The 15577-nt window shown below is 34.0% G+C and overlaps 1 protein-coding gene across 6 annotated transcripts in view; it reads left to right on the forward strand.

Moving 5' to 3' along the window:
- MCTP1 (multiple C2 and transmembrane domain containing 1) overlaps positions 1–15577 on the forward strand; it is a 432111-nt gene that overhangs the window by 281973 nt on the left and 134561 nt on the right. For 5 of the 6 annotated variants that reach the window (XM_036226011.1, XM_036226012.1, XM_036226015.1 and 2 more), the window contains 3 exons: positions 119–220; positions 601–675; positions 2541–2660. In XM_036226011.1, coding sequence (XP_036081904.1) covers positions 119–220; positions 601–675; positions 2541–2660 — 297 coding nt within the window. The remainder of the gene's footprint in view (positions 1–118; positions 221–600; positions 676–2540; positions 2661–15577) is intronic. The other variant, XM_036226013.1, reaches the window with a different exon arrangement.

The raw sequence follows: 15577 nt of genomic DNA on the forward strand, positions 1-15577 counted from the left end.
ATTGCCACAGTTGTTTTGGGTTCTCTGTCAGTTTCAGCAGCTGGGGGTCAAAGGTCACTGAGGGAGTGTATTCAGTGGAGACCGCGAGACAGACGGCTGTCATGTCCTTTTCCCGCAGATTCAAAATGGTGAACAGAAAGCCTACGTCTTGAAAAACAAGCAGCTGACAGGGCCAACAAAGGGGGTCATCTATCTTGAAATAGATGTGATTTTTAATGCTGTAAGTCTTAACTTTGGCTTTTTTGTACTGCTAAAGAGTTCAGTTTCATGAAAGCTTTTGTTCCTGATTTGTAGAGAATTTCTGTCATTCCTCATTTTCTCTAAACCTTGATGTATCCTGGAGAATACGCTTCTGCCACTGCCTGGCACACCCACACTTTCTGTTATAGTTGGCGGCTGCCGCTGCGGCTGTGCTCCGGCCGCTGTCTGCCTGCTTAAGAAATGGAAGCGCATGCATGTGCAACTGTATACATTTATATTTTATGAGCACAGCAGCCAGGACTTTGAAACTTTAGAAATTATTGCAAATTGAACTGCGTGAAAAACTTGTAAACATTTGTAATATATTAATCCATAACAGACACATATGTTGATGTATAGGTGAAAGCCAGCTTACGAACCTTAATACCCAAAGAACAGAAGTACATTGAAGAGGAAAACAGACTCTCTAAACAGGTAAAAAAGCAAGGAAAGATTACTCCCTCTGGGAAGACCTGATTCTATCTGTAAAACATCTACGTAAATTCAAATAAACTTTCGAGGCGTAGAGGGGGGTCTACTTGTGTAAAATGGCTTTTTCTTTTTTTTTCTTTCTTTTTCTCTCTTCCCTTCCTTTCCTTAAATGATCAAACAAGGACAATACCAAACTATTAAATTGGATGGGGGTGGTCAGAAAAGAAAGGGGATACTGTAGAGGCTGCATAGAATGGATATGTATTCATGCATTAGCCAAAGAGTGATCATTTGAACATAAAATACAATTTGATTGCCATGGAATGTGTAAATGAGAACACCAAAACCTGAGGTTCAAATATATGTCCAGACCACCCACAGGTATGATGCAGGTGTGTGTAAAGCGAGCCCAGCATAAAGCTCTTCCCTCTAATCCACAAGAGAGGGGGCTCCATCTTTTAAGGGAAACCTTAATTAGATTTTGACGATGATCTTTGAGAAGTGAACTTTTATCGGCGTTTTTAGCTAAGGAAATAGAAAATCAGAAACTCTGATTTTTGTCATGAAGGAATTTTAAATTAGGCTTGATATCTTGTAATTAGACTTGTAGTTTTAAATTAGGTTTAAATTGTTAAGAGTACTAAGTTACTCCTTTTAAAATGTTTACTTCTAACACAGCTAAAATGAAATGTATTTGTTATGATTATTAAGTTTACAGAACTTATGTGTGTATGCTAAAATATTTAAAAATTTTCTGTGCTATTAGAAGACGAAAAAGATTTTTATTTTTAATCCAATCAATTCACTATAAACAGTGGGATCTTTGGTTGTTTAAAGATAGTATGTGAGTTACAAATGCAATATCTAAATAGAAATACAGATCACATTTTCCCACAATTAAAGAAAAAGTAATCAAAGGAGTTCTTAAAGGGAGTGATCAGGGGTCAAGAAAGAAAACATATAGGGAGACTCTTAACTTTTCCTGAAAGGAATTTCAGTTTTAACAACTTATTTAAACTGGTATACATGTACTTGTGTCTATATTTACACATATGTATTTTTTTCATATAACCTTAGTAAACTTTACATAGCTAATTTTTTAAAATATCAGATCAGTATTGAAGTATATTTGGAAGTAACAGAATATTTACCTGCAGATTTATTATTTTAATTATTACATAGCTGTAGGTAAGTTTTCGAACCATCATCTAGTATATGTGCTGTTTTTATAGTTGTATTCATGCTTTAGTTTTAGACTTTAAATTATATCAATTATCATATGCAAGTTTTAGTAAAAAATTTTGTAAAGTATTTGGTTACCATAACGAGAAAATGTAGGTTAAATTTATTGTTGGAAAGAGAAATAGAGAATGAGAAAAGTGATAGAAAGGGAGAATCCTAATAAAATGATGAGAAAGAATGTTTTCTATAATAAAGCAATACTTGACAGGTTTTTCTAAAAACATTCTAAATTATCCATTTCACTTTAAAATACCTTGAAATTAAAGCATTTTAAAACCTCAATAATATTTAAGAGTTAAAAAAATATATTTAAGGTTCATAATATGTAGGTAGAACAAAAAGTTTTTAATCCTTTGGAAAAATTTTTTTTTTTTTGAACAAAGCCCAACCTACCTGATAATGTTATTTAAGAAAATATATTTAGCTAAGAAATTGCTCTTATAATCCAGTTTCTCCAGAGATACTTCTTTCCCTTTAACTTGTGAACCAAATTGCTGTTGGTATATTCTTACAACTTTATTAACTTTCTGAATCCTTTTAAAATCACGCTAAGCTTGAAGAATTTTGTAGCATATCTGATGGCTTTTAGTCCTGCAAATTCTAATAATATTTTATTTTCCTTTCAGCTGCTACTAAGAAACTTTATCAGGACTAAGCGTTGTGTCATGGTGCTCGTAAATGCTGCATACTACGTTAACAGTTGCTTTGATTGGGACTCGCCCCCAAGGAGCCTTGCTGCCTTTGTGGTATGATCATACTGTATTACTTACATTGTTATTCATTAAATTCAGTAATCATAGCTGCATGTTTCTGTGGCTATAGTAACAGTTATGTTGATGTGGCCATTTTAAAACTCCTATTTTAAGACTTGACTGGACAGATTTGCCGTGGGCAGGAACCTGATGGATTGTTCAAGGTCTGAGTCTAAGAATACATCCGCCCCCCACCCTACCAGACTTCCGGAATGCAAGACATCTTCGCCAATGTATAATTTTCTCAAGTGACAGTTATAAAGTAAAATTTTGTATATTGCATAATCCCAAATCCCAGTAGCAGAGCCAAGAAAAGTCCTTAGTGTTAAAAAAATTAATAATCTTGACCATCCTTATTTTAATTTTATTCATCCTATACAGTTTTCAAAATATGAAAATCATTGGCAGTAGAATGCTAGTTGGTAATAGTTTAATATGTGAATCAATAGGAAGTGGATGTGACCTATTTAAGAGCCATTTTATTATTTCTGAGATTTCCAGTTTTTTAAAAAGGCACAAGTGAGAATTTGATAGATTCAAATAGTCCTCTGACAATGTTCATCGTGCACCTTTTTACTTTGGTTATTTAAAAACTGCTGAGGAGACCAACTTGCAAAGCTAGAAAATCCGAAATAATACTTTCCTCTGAGCTTCAGCTGAAATTTTCTGCTTTCACACTATTTTTGCTTATTCAGGATTTCAGTTTGAAGTTTAAGTGGAATCCTTCTTTCGAAATCCTTTATTTTATTGTCATATTTGTTAGAATATGATTGCCTTATGCTTTTTTGTAGAAGGTGGCTTTATTTGGGGGGCTTACAAAACGGGCCTAATTACAGGAGCAAATCAACATTTTAGTATTACTATTCAAATGAGTATATGCACATCTGTTTAGTACTTTGAGCTCTGTCCTCCTCTCATGCCTTGTATGGGACTTTCATTAATGTTTGAGCACATGGAACAAAGAATGTGTATGTCCCTTTGTGTTGTAAGTTACCAGAAAGTTAGGCAGCCTGCTTCCCGTAGACATGCTGTTATCTCCTTAAAGAAAGAGATTGTCATCATCATTAAGTTTTAGAAAAGAAAAACTGTTTCTTTTAATATTCTTTTATTTAGTTCTTTCACATAATAAATACATTGGGGTACTGTTAAGCAAACTTTATTATGATTTTTTACTATCATAAAGGCACTTTGATGTTAATGAGGAAAAAATGATTTTGAGTTTCTTTGTCTATTTTATTCCATTACTTCCAAGTTCCATGGGGCCTTATGACAGACACAGTAATATTCTACCAAAAAGGTAATGCTGCTGTCTTTGAATCATTCCTTCCAAAGTCATCTCCCACAGCCGTTTGTGAAATTTGAAGAGAGAAATCTATATAATTATGTCATTTGTTCAGGAACATTCATTTTTAATCTTTATAAAGTCTTTATAAAGTTCATCTGGCTTCTAGATGTCATTCATGTAAAGTGAACTCAAGATGGTAGACTTTGTTCAAAGTTTCCTTCTAATTAAAAAACAAAACTAAACAAAACAAAACAAAAAACAGGCACCGAAATTCTGAGAAACGTAGGTACATGCATATGATAATATTTGAGTGACTTCACTATAAGAGAGTCAAAGTTCACTGGGTAAGACATGTAATATCTCCCTTAGCTGATGGTCAGCTTCTGTCAGAGTCAGTCCTGTGAAACAACCTGAATGCAAAATGCTTGCAGAAAAGGGAGGGAGGTTACAATAAAGAAATGAAAAGGGAGACGCTGATAGTGAAAAATAGTGGCCACAAACTAATATGTAAACATACATTAAGAGTACTTTTGAGAAGAAACAATAATTAACTGTTTCGGTGAAAAAAAAAAAAAGTACCAAATTACATTCTATTAAACATGATGAAACTGAATGACAAAGCCAAACTTCCTTACCTAGACCTGAACTGAGAGTTCCATGAGGATGCAAACCCTACCTTTTTCACTTGTATTCCAGTATTACCTACAGAGTATCTGGCACTTAGTAGGCTCCCTATATAAATGGCTATCTAATCAATAGACCAATAAATGAACCAGTCAATCAATTTGAAATTTTTTAATGTGGAGAAACTAATGATGCCAGATAAATAAGGGTTTGCTCTAATAAACCTAGTTATTAAATGATGATAGACATAGATTAATGCTGTTGTAGCAATTTTCCTTAGACCTTCCATTTTCATTCTAAATTATTTCATAATCTTCTATCAATCATCTATTTAAACCTCAGATTAAATTCTGATACAAAACTATTTAATAATAACAACAACTAATATATATTAAGCATTTGTTTGCCAAGGAAGTGTTTTTCAGGCACTAATGCATGAAAGTGCTTTTCATGCATTAATGAATTTAATATTCCCAATGACATTATTATGAGGTGATACTATTATTTTCCAATATATAAAGAAAAAAAAAACAAAGCCACAGAAAGTTAAGCATCTTGGCTGAAGCCACACAGCAAATATTATTTCCTTTCTAAAAGAGCTTTTAAATATGTACCCTGTAATCTTAATATCATAACAATTCAGGAAAAAAAAACTGTTGTAAGGTTTTTATTTATCTTGTAAATATTAAATGGTGTGGGCATTTAAAAATGAAGTGTTTTAAAGATCTCATTGCATAACCAGAGCCTTTTTAGGCCAGTTTATTGAAAAGAACTTTCCATTAGGAGAAGAATATGAGTAGCACCCCATTGTTACAAGCATATTGTTCCCATCATCCCCCGTTGATGGATCATGGGTCTATTATTATGATATTGGTTACACTTGGCCCACTTTTTCATAAATGCAGCTGCCTCATGGAGCATGTGCATTTGTACCATTATGTGGCTTGGTTTTAGGCCCAGATCAGTAAACTTTATAATGTTTTAAGTGCCCTTTTTCTGTTCTGTTTTACTTCTTTTCTAATTTACTATCCAAAAATAAATGCAGAATGGTGAAATCAAAATGAAAAACAAAAAAAATGATAATATCTTTTTGTCCCAATGTCAGTTAAAATGGAAAGAACAAGAAATGCAGGGTTAGGGCTGCTCTGGCTTCTTTAGCACTATTACCTGTGTGCTGCAGGGAAGATTCAAAGCTGGCTGACGATATTAGAAGCTGAAATCAGCCTGGATGGTGATGGATAAAATATAAGCAAACATATTCCTGGGAATGTCCTTGTTTTCATATGCTGTGAATTAGGTTTTTAAATTTTACTATGAATATTGTATGCCTGAGAGCGAACAGACGTATGTGCTGCAGAAGGCATTGCTTGTCTTTTGGAATCATCTATTGTAGATGTGGAAATGTCTCATAAATTGGGCCTAATTTTCATCAGGCTCTTGACCAGACATTTGTGTTCTCGTGGATGTCAGTGGGTGCAACATGGGGGAAAAAAGAGTGCACAGTCTTTCTTTCTTTTCAGTACTGTCATTTCTCACTGTAATGAGCACAAAAATAATTGGACAACTGAGCTATCAGTAAAAGGACACACTTCAGTGTGCATCAAAGAATTATTTTACAGGACAAACTTTAATCTTTAAATGTGATTGTAGATAATTTGTGGTACCATCTGTCCATTTGGAATTGTTTTAGCCTTTTCTGTCGTTATACAGTAAGTGCTGCTGTGTTTAACATTAACATTTGATATTTTACACATTTAATTTCTGTTCTGCTGTGTGGTCCTTAGGGAACGGAGTGCTAGTGCTACATGAGAGAGACAAAGTATTGATCAGTTAACATTTCAGCTACATTTATGTATGTCGCAAAATTAATGAAAATGCCAGACAAAAATGTCAGAGTGCACAAAAAGGTAGAATTTAAATTTGGTAGTTTAATGAAAAGTTTAAGATGTGCATTATCAAAAATGTTCTTTTGCCTTTAAAGTACAATTCCTAACAGAATAACTACAGGGAGACACATATTTTACTTAGAGGAACAATGAACATGAATTATGAAGGGATGTCGACTCCTCAAAAGTACCTTGTGTTCCAAAATGGCATGTTTAAATGTTTAACCGTTACTCAAAAAATACATTTGTTTTTGTTCATATCGGAAGGGCTCCCGGCTTCAACCCTCTGTCCTGACCAGCCTATGAGGCAGACTTTCAACTGAGATTCTCTCCTTAGGTTTTCCTTGGTATCCATGTGTTCCTTTTGTGTCTGTCAAAACTGAGAATTCCCTCTACAGCAATTCATCGAAGCCACTCTGGTTCATTACTTGTTCCTTTCTGGGTCCTTTCAAACGGCTGGTTTTTCTTTGCTTTCAGATAATTTGTGCTCCACCTTCATTCAGTCCCCATTTTAGTAAAGGATCACACTCGGGACAACAGCTACTCTCAGAAAAGCTGGGCATTATGCAAGAGAAGAGAAAAACAGAGATGATGTATGCAAAGAATGACATGAGGCAGCTCTGTGTAGCCAAATGATTTTTTAAAAAATGGAGGAAACACAAGCAAGAGAGGCGGAACTGAACTTGCAGAGGCGATGGGGTAGACAATGATCTGAAGACAATAGGCTCCGGAGGATACCTTATCAAGTACTTCCTGGGTAGAAAGCCTGCTGCTACAAAACAGCATATAGGTTTTTCTAAAAGTTATTATAAACAATAAGGACATTGTAAGTGGCCTTCGTGTTCAAGGAATGAAAAGGGAACATTGCGTAAGGAGAAATATCAATGCGAAAACAAAAGCATGTCTACTTCACTTATAGTTCAAGTCTTTGCATTCATATTACTGAACAATATAGGGTGCTTGTACCACATATGGAATGTAACTTTAAGTTTCCAACAGAAATTTCTCTTTTAAAAATTTCAGAGATAGCAGTAATACCATACCAACAAATTATGCTTCGAGTCCATGGCAATTTTTAAATGATTTTTATTGAAGCTTTTTGTTGTTGTTGCTACAATTTCATTTTAGTGTGAGCCGAAAAATTGGAAATGTTTCCGAGGTAATTTTTGTTACTTCCCCCACAACAGCAAAACAGAAGGACTCCCCAAAATCAAAGAAACAAGTATAAAGCAAAATGACATAACTGATGGTCCTGCCCCTATGTTCTTGATTTTTTCTAAAGTTATATAAATCTAAACTTCAAAACCCTTCTGCCCATCCTCCTTCATTTATGCTTTCCTCTGACATAAACATTTACTAAGTTTACCAAACAATACTTTCAATTTAACTTATACAAATATTAAAAGTGCATTAAAATTTTCCTTTGTAAATACGCTAGGAAAGAAGAAAGCCTGTATGGAATTTCATTGATTTAGAAAGTCTATACCTCCAAAGTTGCCTCAAATTCATTTTACAGAGTCAAAGATTATTGATACATAGATGATTGTAGTGCTACAATTTTCTTTTCAGTAAATAGATGTATGCTCAATTCATATGGACATACTGCTGCTTCAAGTTGATACTCAAAATATACATTTTCCCCCAAATTTATCTGAATTCCAAGGAAGAAGAATTTTTTCAAACATTGATCTATGAAAAATTAGGTTTTCTTAACTGGTGCCTTTCATAAAGCATTGCATATAAATCCTTACAATTGCATTAAAGACCACAATTTAGAAGTGAATTGAGTTTTAGAATTGATCACAATTAGCTGAAATCAACCCCGAATCTTAGGAAAGGTAGCAAATCAGATATTAATTGAATAAAACATTTGGACTAGATGTTTCTACTTCTTCTCGAGGAGGGATGCTGTAGTTCAGTTTGTAGGTCTATATAAATGTATAGTCTTTTTGTTTTGTTTTTATAGCTGATACATACACAAGCACAGCATTTTCTCAAATCAGTGCTTAGTTCTCCTTAAATTCTGCCAATGCCCTTTTTTTTGTTTGTTTATTTTAATAGATGTCATAGATGTCAGCAAAAGGGTCTCCTGGTCTTTGGAGGGAGATAATCACATAAGCCACAGAGTCTACTACTCTCAGAAAAGCTTATTCCTATTAAATTTTGTTTTCTATTTATAATAAGAAGAATTTAATTCTTATAGCATATCACGTGTTCTATAATCGCCACTCTCCCTCCTTTGTCTTCTAAAACAGGAACTAGTAAGATACTTTAATGTGGGGACATTTTCTTCTGTGAGTGATTTGGGGAGAATAAAATTATTTCACTGTTTCTCAGATGTAGTGCTGTTGTGCTATATTACAATTAAACATAAACCACAAATATTAGCAAAAGTATTACGGTACCATATTGAATACAGGAGTTAGCCTTTCCATGACTCGTAATGGTATGTGCAGTGAAAGTTGGGGTGGGGTGGGGGAAAAGCAAGGCTTCGGAGTAGTCCCCTTCTTGCTGTATGGCTGCTGTCCCGTTTCACCTCAAGCAGCCTCTTTGCATTACTTACCAGGTGGTTTTAACCTCAAAACCTTCATGAGACCCTTAAAAACTAGGTTACCTCGTCCAGATTTTTCAACAGAGTTGATTGAAGATAAAAAATTATAAAATAATGAAATCAGAGGTGTCCCACTCTCTGTTTCCAGATTCCTAAACCAGTGTTCTTGTCTTCTGATGAAGTTTTTACCTTCCAGCTTTAATTTAAATTGTTAGGAACATGAATTCTGAACAAAAAAGCAAGCCATATTCCATTGCAAAATATTACATAAAGTGTTCTGCAAAGAAAAATGTTTAAATATTAAGAAATAGGAGTAGCATGCTTTCTGTTGTCCTTTTTTTCTATTTGGCCAGTTATGAAGATATACTTTAGAATTATGAATGTATTACCCAGTTAATTTACCCAGTGAGAAGCTAACCTGAAATGCTGTTAAGGAGGTTGTTTCTGTTTTTCATTACCCTTTGTTTGCCATTTTACTACGTTTTAACATGATAGTCAGAATTGAATACAGACACAATAGTCAGTCTTGCCACATTCGGTCTGTGCATTATGACTCTGCATTGCATCTTCTACTTTGCTGTGATGACAGAGGTCCAACACTCAGCAAGTGGTAACATTAAAGATCAGTAACAGAGTAAAGATGAAAGAGTGACCATTTACTCGTGTTCACACCAGTCATCAGCTACTGGCTCAAAGGAAAGTAATGAAGAGAAAATTAGAGAAAAGCTAAGAAGCTAGAAAAGATGGAAATTATATCAAAGTGTAAACAGATATTTGGATAAAAATGAAAGTCAGCCCTGATTTTAAGTATAGAATAAAAAATTTCAGGATAAAACTTGTCTTTTTTTTCTTTCTTTCTTTTTTTAAATTCATTTTATTAGTTTCAAGTATACAGTACATTGGTTAGACAATGTTTCTCAACTCTCATGTTCATATTCACTCCCTAAGGAGAAAAATTTAATTTTATGAGTGATATTAAATACTAAGCAATATAATTTTGTCAGGGAGTACTGAGTTTCGGAGGGCCACAAATCATTGTGATATGTAGTTTTTTTTTGTTTTTTTTTTTGCTTTTCACTTTTTGCTTAAAGAACCAGATTTTGCTCCCTTAGGTGCCATATAGCTCCTGTTGAGAATGCATGCTTTATATGAAGTTTAATGTGAGTTTAACTACGTTTACTTTCATGCTCTTGGTGTTAGAGTCTAGTTTTGAGTTTCTATAGTTTACTTACAGTGCAAATTATCCCAGTAGATAGTCTAGAGAATGAGAATTTGTAATCTCTATACAAAACTATTAACTCCAATTAAATTGGAGTCCAATTAAAAGAAAATTTTGTTTGACTTTGTAGAGATAGAAGAATTGAATCTTCCCCATATGAAAATTCATATAAGAATTTTCTTCTCTACAACAATTCTAAGGGTACATTGTTGTGCTTCACTGAAATGGAGAAGTGGGGTGAGCATTAATTCTGGCCTAAGTAATATAACCTCTCTCATTATGAGGGTTTGATGGGTTTTGTCCATACTTTGCACTATATTTATGACTAATAGATAATCTTTATATTCTTAAATGAATATCATTATGTCAGAGGTATAAAAGCATACTTCATTAAGCTCAATTATCTATTAGATCTTCATTGGAAGGGCAGGGAAAAAAAAGGTCGTGGAATAGGAAAGTCACTTGAAACAGTGAGATACATGTTCTACTGGCTGTTCTGCATGGCAAGTCCCCCAGTTTCTCACAGGAATCAAAAAACTTCTGCTATTGTAATTTATCACTACTACATAAATAAATGATGTTTTATATCCCACTTAGCTATATACAAGTAATTCTGCTATATTTTCCATAGTTAGCATTCTACATAGTTCCTGCCAAGCAGACTTTAGTCAATGCTTACATGTTTGAAGCAAGAACATAGCATACTGTTTTGTCATAAAATGTTAGTGTATTAAATATTATTTCCCCTAGTCAATAGAGAAATCTTTTGGATTTAATTTAAAAGATTACCAAGGTTTAAAGGAGTCCATTAATTATCTACAAATTAGTATAGTGAGGTTGTATAAAAGAGGTGTTATATTTTTGAAGTGATATTAATAAAGTGATGGCTGCTACTCAGAGAAAATTAATTCATAAATATAGAAGTTCAGATTGCTGAGTTCACTTTTTCTAGTTAGGCAGCAGTACTGAAAACTTATATGGTTTCTTTTAAATTATTTTAAATGGAGTTTGGTTCTTCTATTGCAAGAGCCTATTGCATCCTTCAACCAGGAAGCTGGTATTTATAAAAGAGAACTTTAAACCTGTGGTCTACTAGTTTGTCAGAATATGTGCCTTTTACCACAGTTTTATTTCTAACTCCTAAGTCTCAGTTTATGTGTAGTTAAAACTAAACCTTTTTCATATAGGCTCCCAACCTTTAAACAAAATGTAAAAACCTGTTTTGTAAGACCATTGCTTTGACCTTGGAACACATTTCCCCGTAGTAGCAATGTCATAGGTAATGACGTAAAACCACTCACAAAGCCTGTCAAGACTTTCATAGAATACTAGCTGTAGAAGAGAAACGTTATGTGTGGGAAGTAGATTCAGAGGAATCATGACTGACTGCTGAGGATGCAAGGAACACATCTATTCCAACCTCAACTTCAGGATAGATCATCTCCCTAATGGCAAAGGCATGGGGCATGCAAAGGTGGAGGTTGTGTGGACTCCAAAGGGTACAGATAAAGTCACAAAATGCTACAGCTGGAAGGGAACTTAGGGATCATTTTACAGTAGAGGGAATTAAAGTGCTAACAGTAGACTTACCGAGATACCAGCTCTTCATCTCCCCCACTTGCTGGTAATGGATGCTTCGAAGAGAGCAGCATTGAGAAGATAAGAAGGGCAGAGAGAAAGAAACAGAGAAACAGGAAGACATCGATCTCTAAATCCTGAAGTTTATAAGTCAAGTTGTCCTTAATTAGGAGAACCTAAGTGTCCGATATTGTTCTGTAAAGTTTTCAGAACGTACAATTGGAACCTGATCCTTGATATTTCCTTTTAAGGAATGTGGGAGGGCTGGAATCACCTACTTGAAATATTAAATCTGCGCTCACTTGGCTTAGTATTATTCCTGCAGTTTAAGTAATGTGCATATCTTCTATTTTGATGAACTGTGCTATTAGTTGAGGTCATATCACACTATAGCTCCCCAAAACACTGTGCAGAGATATGTGTATGGTATAAAGAACTCTTAAAAGAGTTCACTGTGTATTTAAGGGAGGTATGCTTTAGACAAGTAAAGAAATGTCATTTGGCCTCTAAGTAGTATAAATTACTTATTCCCCAAAGTAAATGTAGACTCATTAAGAATATATTTCCCAGGTTTCAAACATATATTTTCAGAGTCGCTTAAACAGTTTAAACCATCTATATTGATCCATATTGATTTAATGGTAGCTAGATGAACTTGCACATGGCCTAAATTTCCATTAGACTAAATAAATGCCAAGGAAAAAAGTGTATGTATTCTGTATTATTTAGAAAAGCTGGTGATCCACCTTCATTGTATTGCTCTCATTCTAAATTTCTTTTAAAATCATATAGATCAAAATTTTTCTAGCATACAATTAAGCAATATAATAGAATAGTATATCCCTTTACAAAATGGTGGAAGTACTGAAAAAATACTAAGTTCAGCATATTTTGAGATACTGGTAGAATTTGTAGGGTGTTGTCCACTTCATTACATAGATTATGTGAGGCGTAGTTTACTATAAAAGTGATGCACCAGTTTATTTCGATTGGAGTTACTGAAGTGAAGAAAGCTAAGTTAAATTATCTGTATGAAATGCTTTGAAGTCCTTAAGCATGAGAGCCTGTGGACCATTTAGGCTTGAATGATGTCTGTGATCATAACACAGGTTTTTGTTTCTGAGAGTTGTGTGGTCTTTTCCAAATTTATATCAACCTTGAAAAGTGATTTAGCTTAAAATTATTATTTAAAAATATTCTATGTTTGACCTAAGAAAGAGAGATAAATCACAAGAAAAAGTATCCCATCAGTGTTTGCTGAAAATGCATGATTCTTCCTCCAAATATATAGTGGAGACATAGTTAATAATACCTGGGTCTATTTCTAATTGATTGGAATGTTTAACCTAAGTTTAAGAAACTAGGAAATAAAATAGATTGTAAACTGAAAAATGCTATTTGTCAGTATTTTTAATCCATTACTAGAACCAGTGACAGGAAATAAATTCAGGCTGTTCTGCTTGAGATGCATTTCAGTTGCCATTAACAGATCTTCCCCGTTTTCATGCACACTCAATAAAACTGTGTTGAATGACTGACTCAGGTGACTTCGGCGGCAAAACTCGAAGTTAAAGCTGTAATATTGTAACGGAAACCCCCAACAGTAGTATCAGATGAAGCTGAGAATAAATGTAGTATATCAGGTGTCATAAAAGGGAAAATGTGGGATACATTTATGCTCTCCTCTATCTACTATGAGATTCATACATAAGATTCACACTCATTATTCTCGTCATCTTAATGAGATCAGTGTGGGAACATTTCTCTCCTCTCCCTTTTGACTGTAAGAAATGGGGCACTCCATTATTTCTCCTTCCTCTCTCTACTTTTAAGAAACTAGTAATATTTACTTGGCCAGAAATGTTAACTGGTTATAGCAGGCAGCTCCAGAGTATTGCATAAAAAAAGACCTAAGGACTTTAGATAGAGACCACAGCGTTTGTTAGACTCTCTCTCTCTCCTTGCTCTTATTCTTTTTTTCTCCTACATGTACTTTTATTTTCTTTCAGACTTTTATCACCTGCCCTATTTCCCAAGAGATTTTCTTGGAAAAGAAGGGAAAATATAATTTCTCCATGTGGAGGAAAATATGGTACCTAAGTATTACCTCTAATTGCTATCCTCTTTCTCATTAGATCTATTGCCCTAATGAACGTTGCACACAGTCTTCCTATACCAAGTCTGAATGCTATTGGTTCATGTGTCCAAGCCAGACAGAAGTCTGAAAGAGGTAAACTGGACAAAGGACCAACTTCTAATACATCTTATCCTCAAATGAATTTCCAGATCTGTCAAGAAACAGTCATAGTTTATAATTAAAATTGCTAGGATATATTTTTTATCATGTTTTTAAATCACGATTTCCTTTATCCTTAAGGACAAGACAACAGGAACTTACAGAAGTATTATTTAAGCCATCTAGGCTATTAATTATTAATATACACTGTAACCACACTGTTTTTGGTACTACTTTCCTTTAGAGGAACTCATGTGTTAAAGGATTCCCTTTAACATGATTGAAGAATTTTGAAGAAGGCATTTTTAATACTTGCTACCTCTTAATTATAACTTGTTTGAGGCACCACTGTTAGCACAGAGATTATGAGTTAATAAAAGTGTCATAGTATTAGTGAATAAAACCCTATGTAATTTTCCCCAGGTAATGATTAATAGCATAAAGCTATATTAACAATACTCTTAGTATACAGTCCCTAAATGTATTTGATTCTCATCTTTTAGAAGGTAATTTTATACTGAAATTAGGTAATAAAATGTTTGAGAGATTTAGTAAGCTAGTCAATGTAAACTTCTTAGATGCAGGAATCTTTTCATATGATTTGTATTACATTGCTATGTAAAATATTCTATTTTAAAATCAAGCTGAAAGTTTTAAATCTTAGCTTAACATTCATCAGAGCAACCTAATTGAGATTCGTAAAGAGCTTATTTATCTCACCACCGTATTTGCTAAAACAGTTAAAAAATAAAATTAATAAGCCATTAGGTCATTATTACGTAATGTTTTTGCTCACATAGATAAATGGGTTCCTTTTTCTCTCTTTCTTTTTAAATAATGTCTCTCTGGCTTTGTTCCGTGGCTGCAGCAGGCTGTTAGTATGTATCTTTATACCATCAGAATGAATGAGATATATCTGTATAAATTATTGATTCACTTGAGCCTACCTCTGTAATTCAGAGCTGAAAACTCTGGCAGCTTATCTAATAGAATGATATAACTAGGAGACTGAAGTTACCTACCACAGCAACAATTGCCAGTTGGGGGGTCAAATGCCCTTTTACCTTTATACCTGAACACCTGCAAATTGAGCTGTATCCCATTCAGAATTTTAAGAACAGGTCCATTGTCGCAGGAAGTAGAGTTTGTTTCTTAGAGAAAATTATGCCAGTTCTAGTTCTGAATGAAAGACAAGGCTTTTATTACTCGAGGGATATTAGGGCTGACTGCTTTTTTGAGAAAACAAATTTGCAGTAACTTTATCTGTAATTTAGTCCTGAATGGGTGCAAATAGACTGCACATTGTATGGTGCAGAAAGAAGAAAATAGGGGTTTGTTAAAGCCATACAAGGGCTATGTAACCATTATATTTCCGAGGGAAGTCTTATCAGAGTTGCAGGTTATAAAGGGGAATATTTTGGTTACAGCCTTAGCATCAAACACCTGTTTTGAATTTTTAGTTTAGAATGACATTGGAAAAGAAAGTTTTTGTCTAAAATTGAAGATGATGAAATACTCATCTCCTAAAAGTT

This window comes from Rousettus aegyptiacus, unplaced genomic scaffold, assembly GCF_014176215.1.
Source record: "Rousettus aegyptiacus isolate mRouAeg1 unplaced genomic scaffold, mRouAeg1.p scaffold_m13_p_8, whole genome shotgun sequence".
Taxonomy (NCBI): domain Eukaryota; kingdom Metazoa; phylum Chordata; class Mammalia; order Chiroptera; family Pteropodidae; genus Rousettus; species Rousettus aegyptiacus.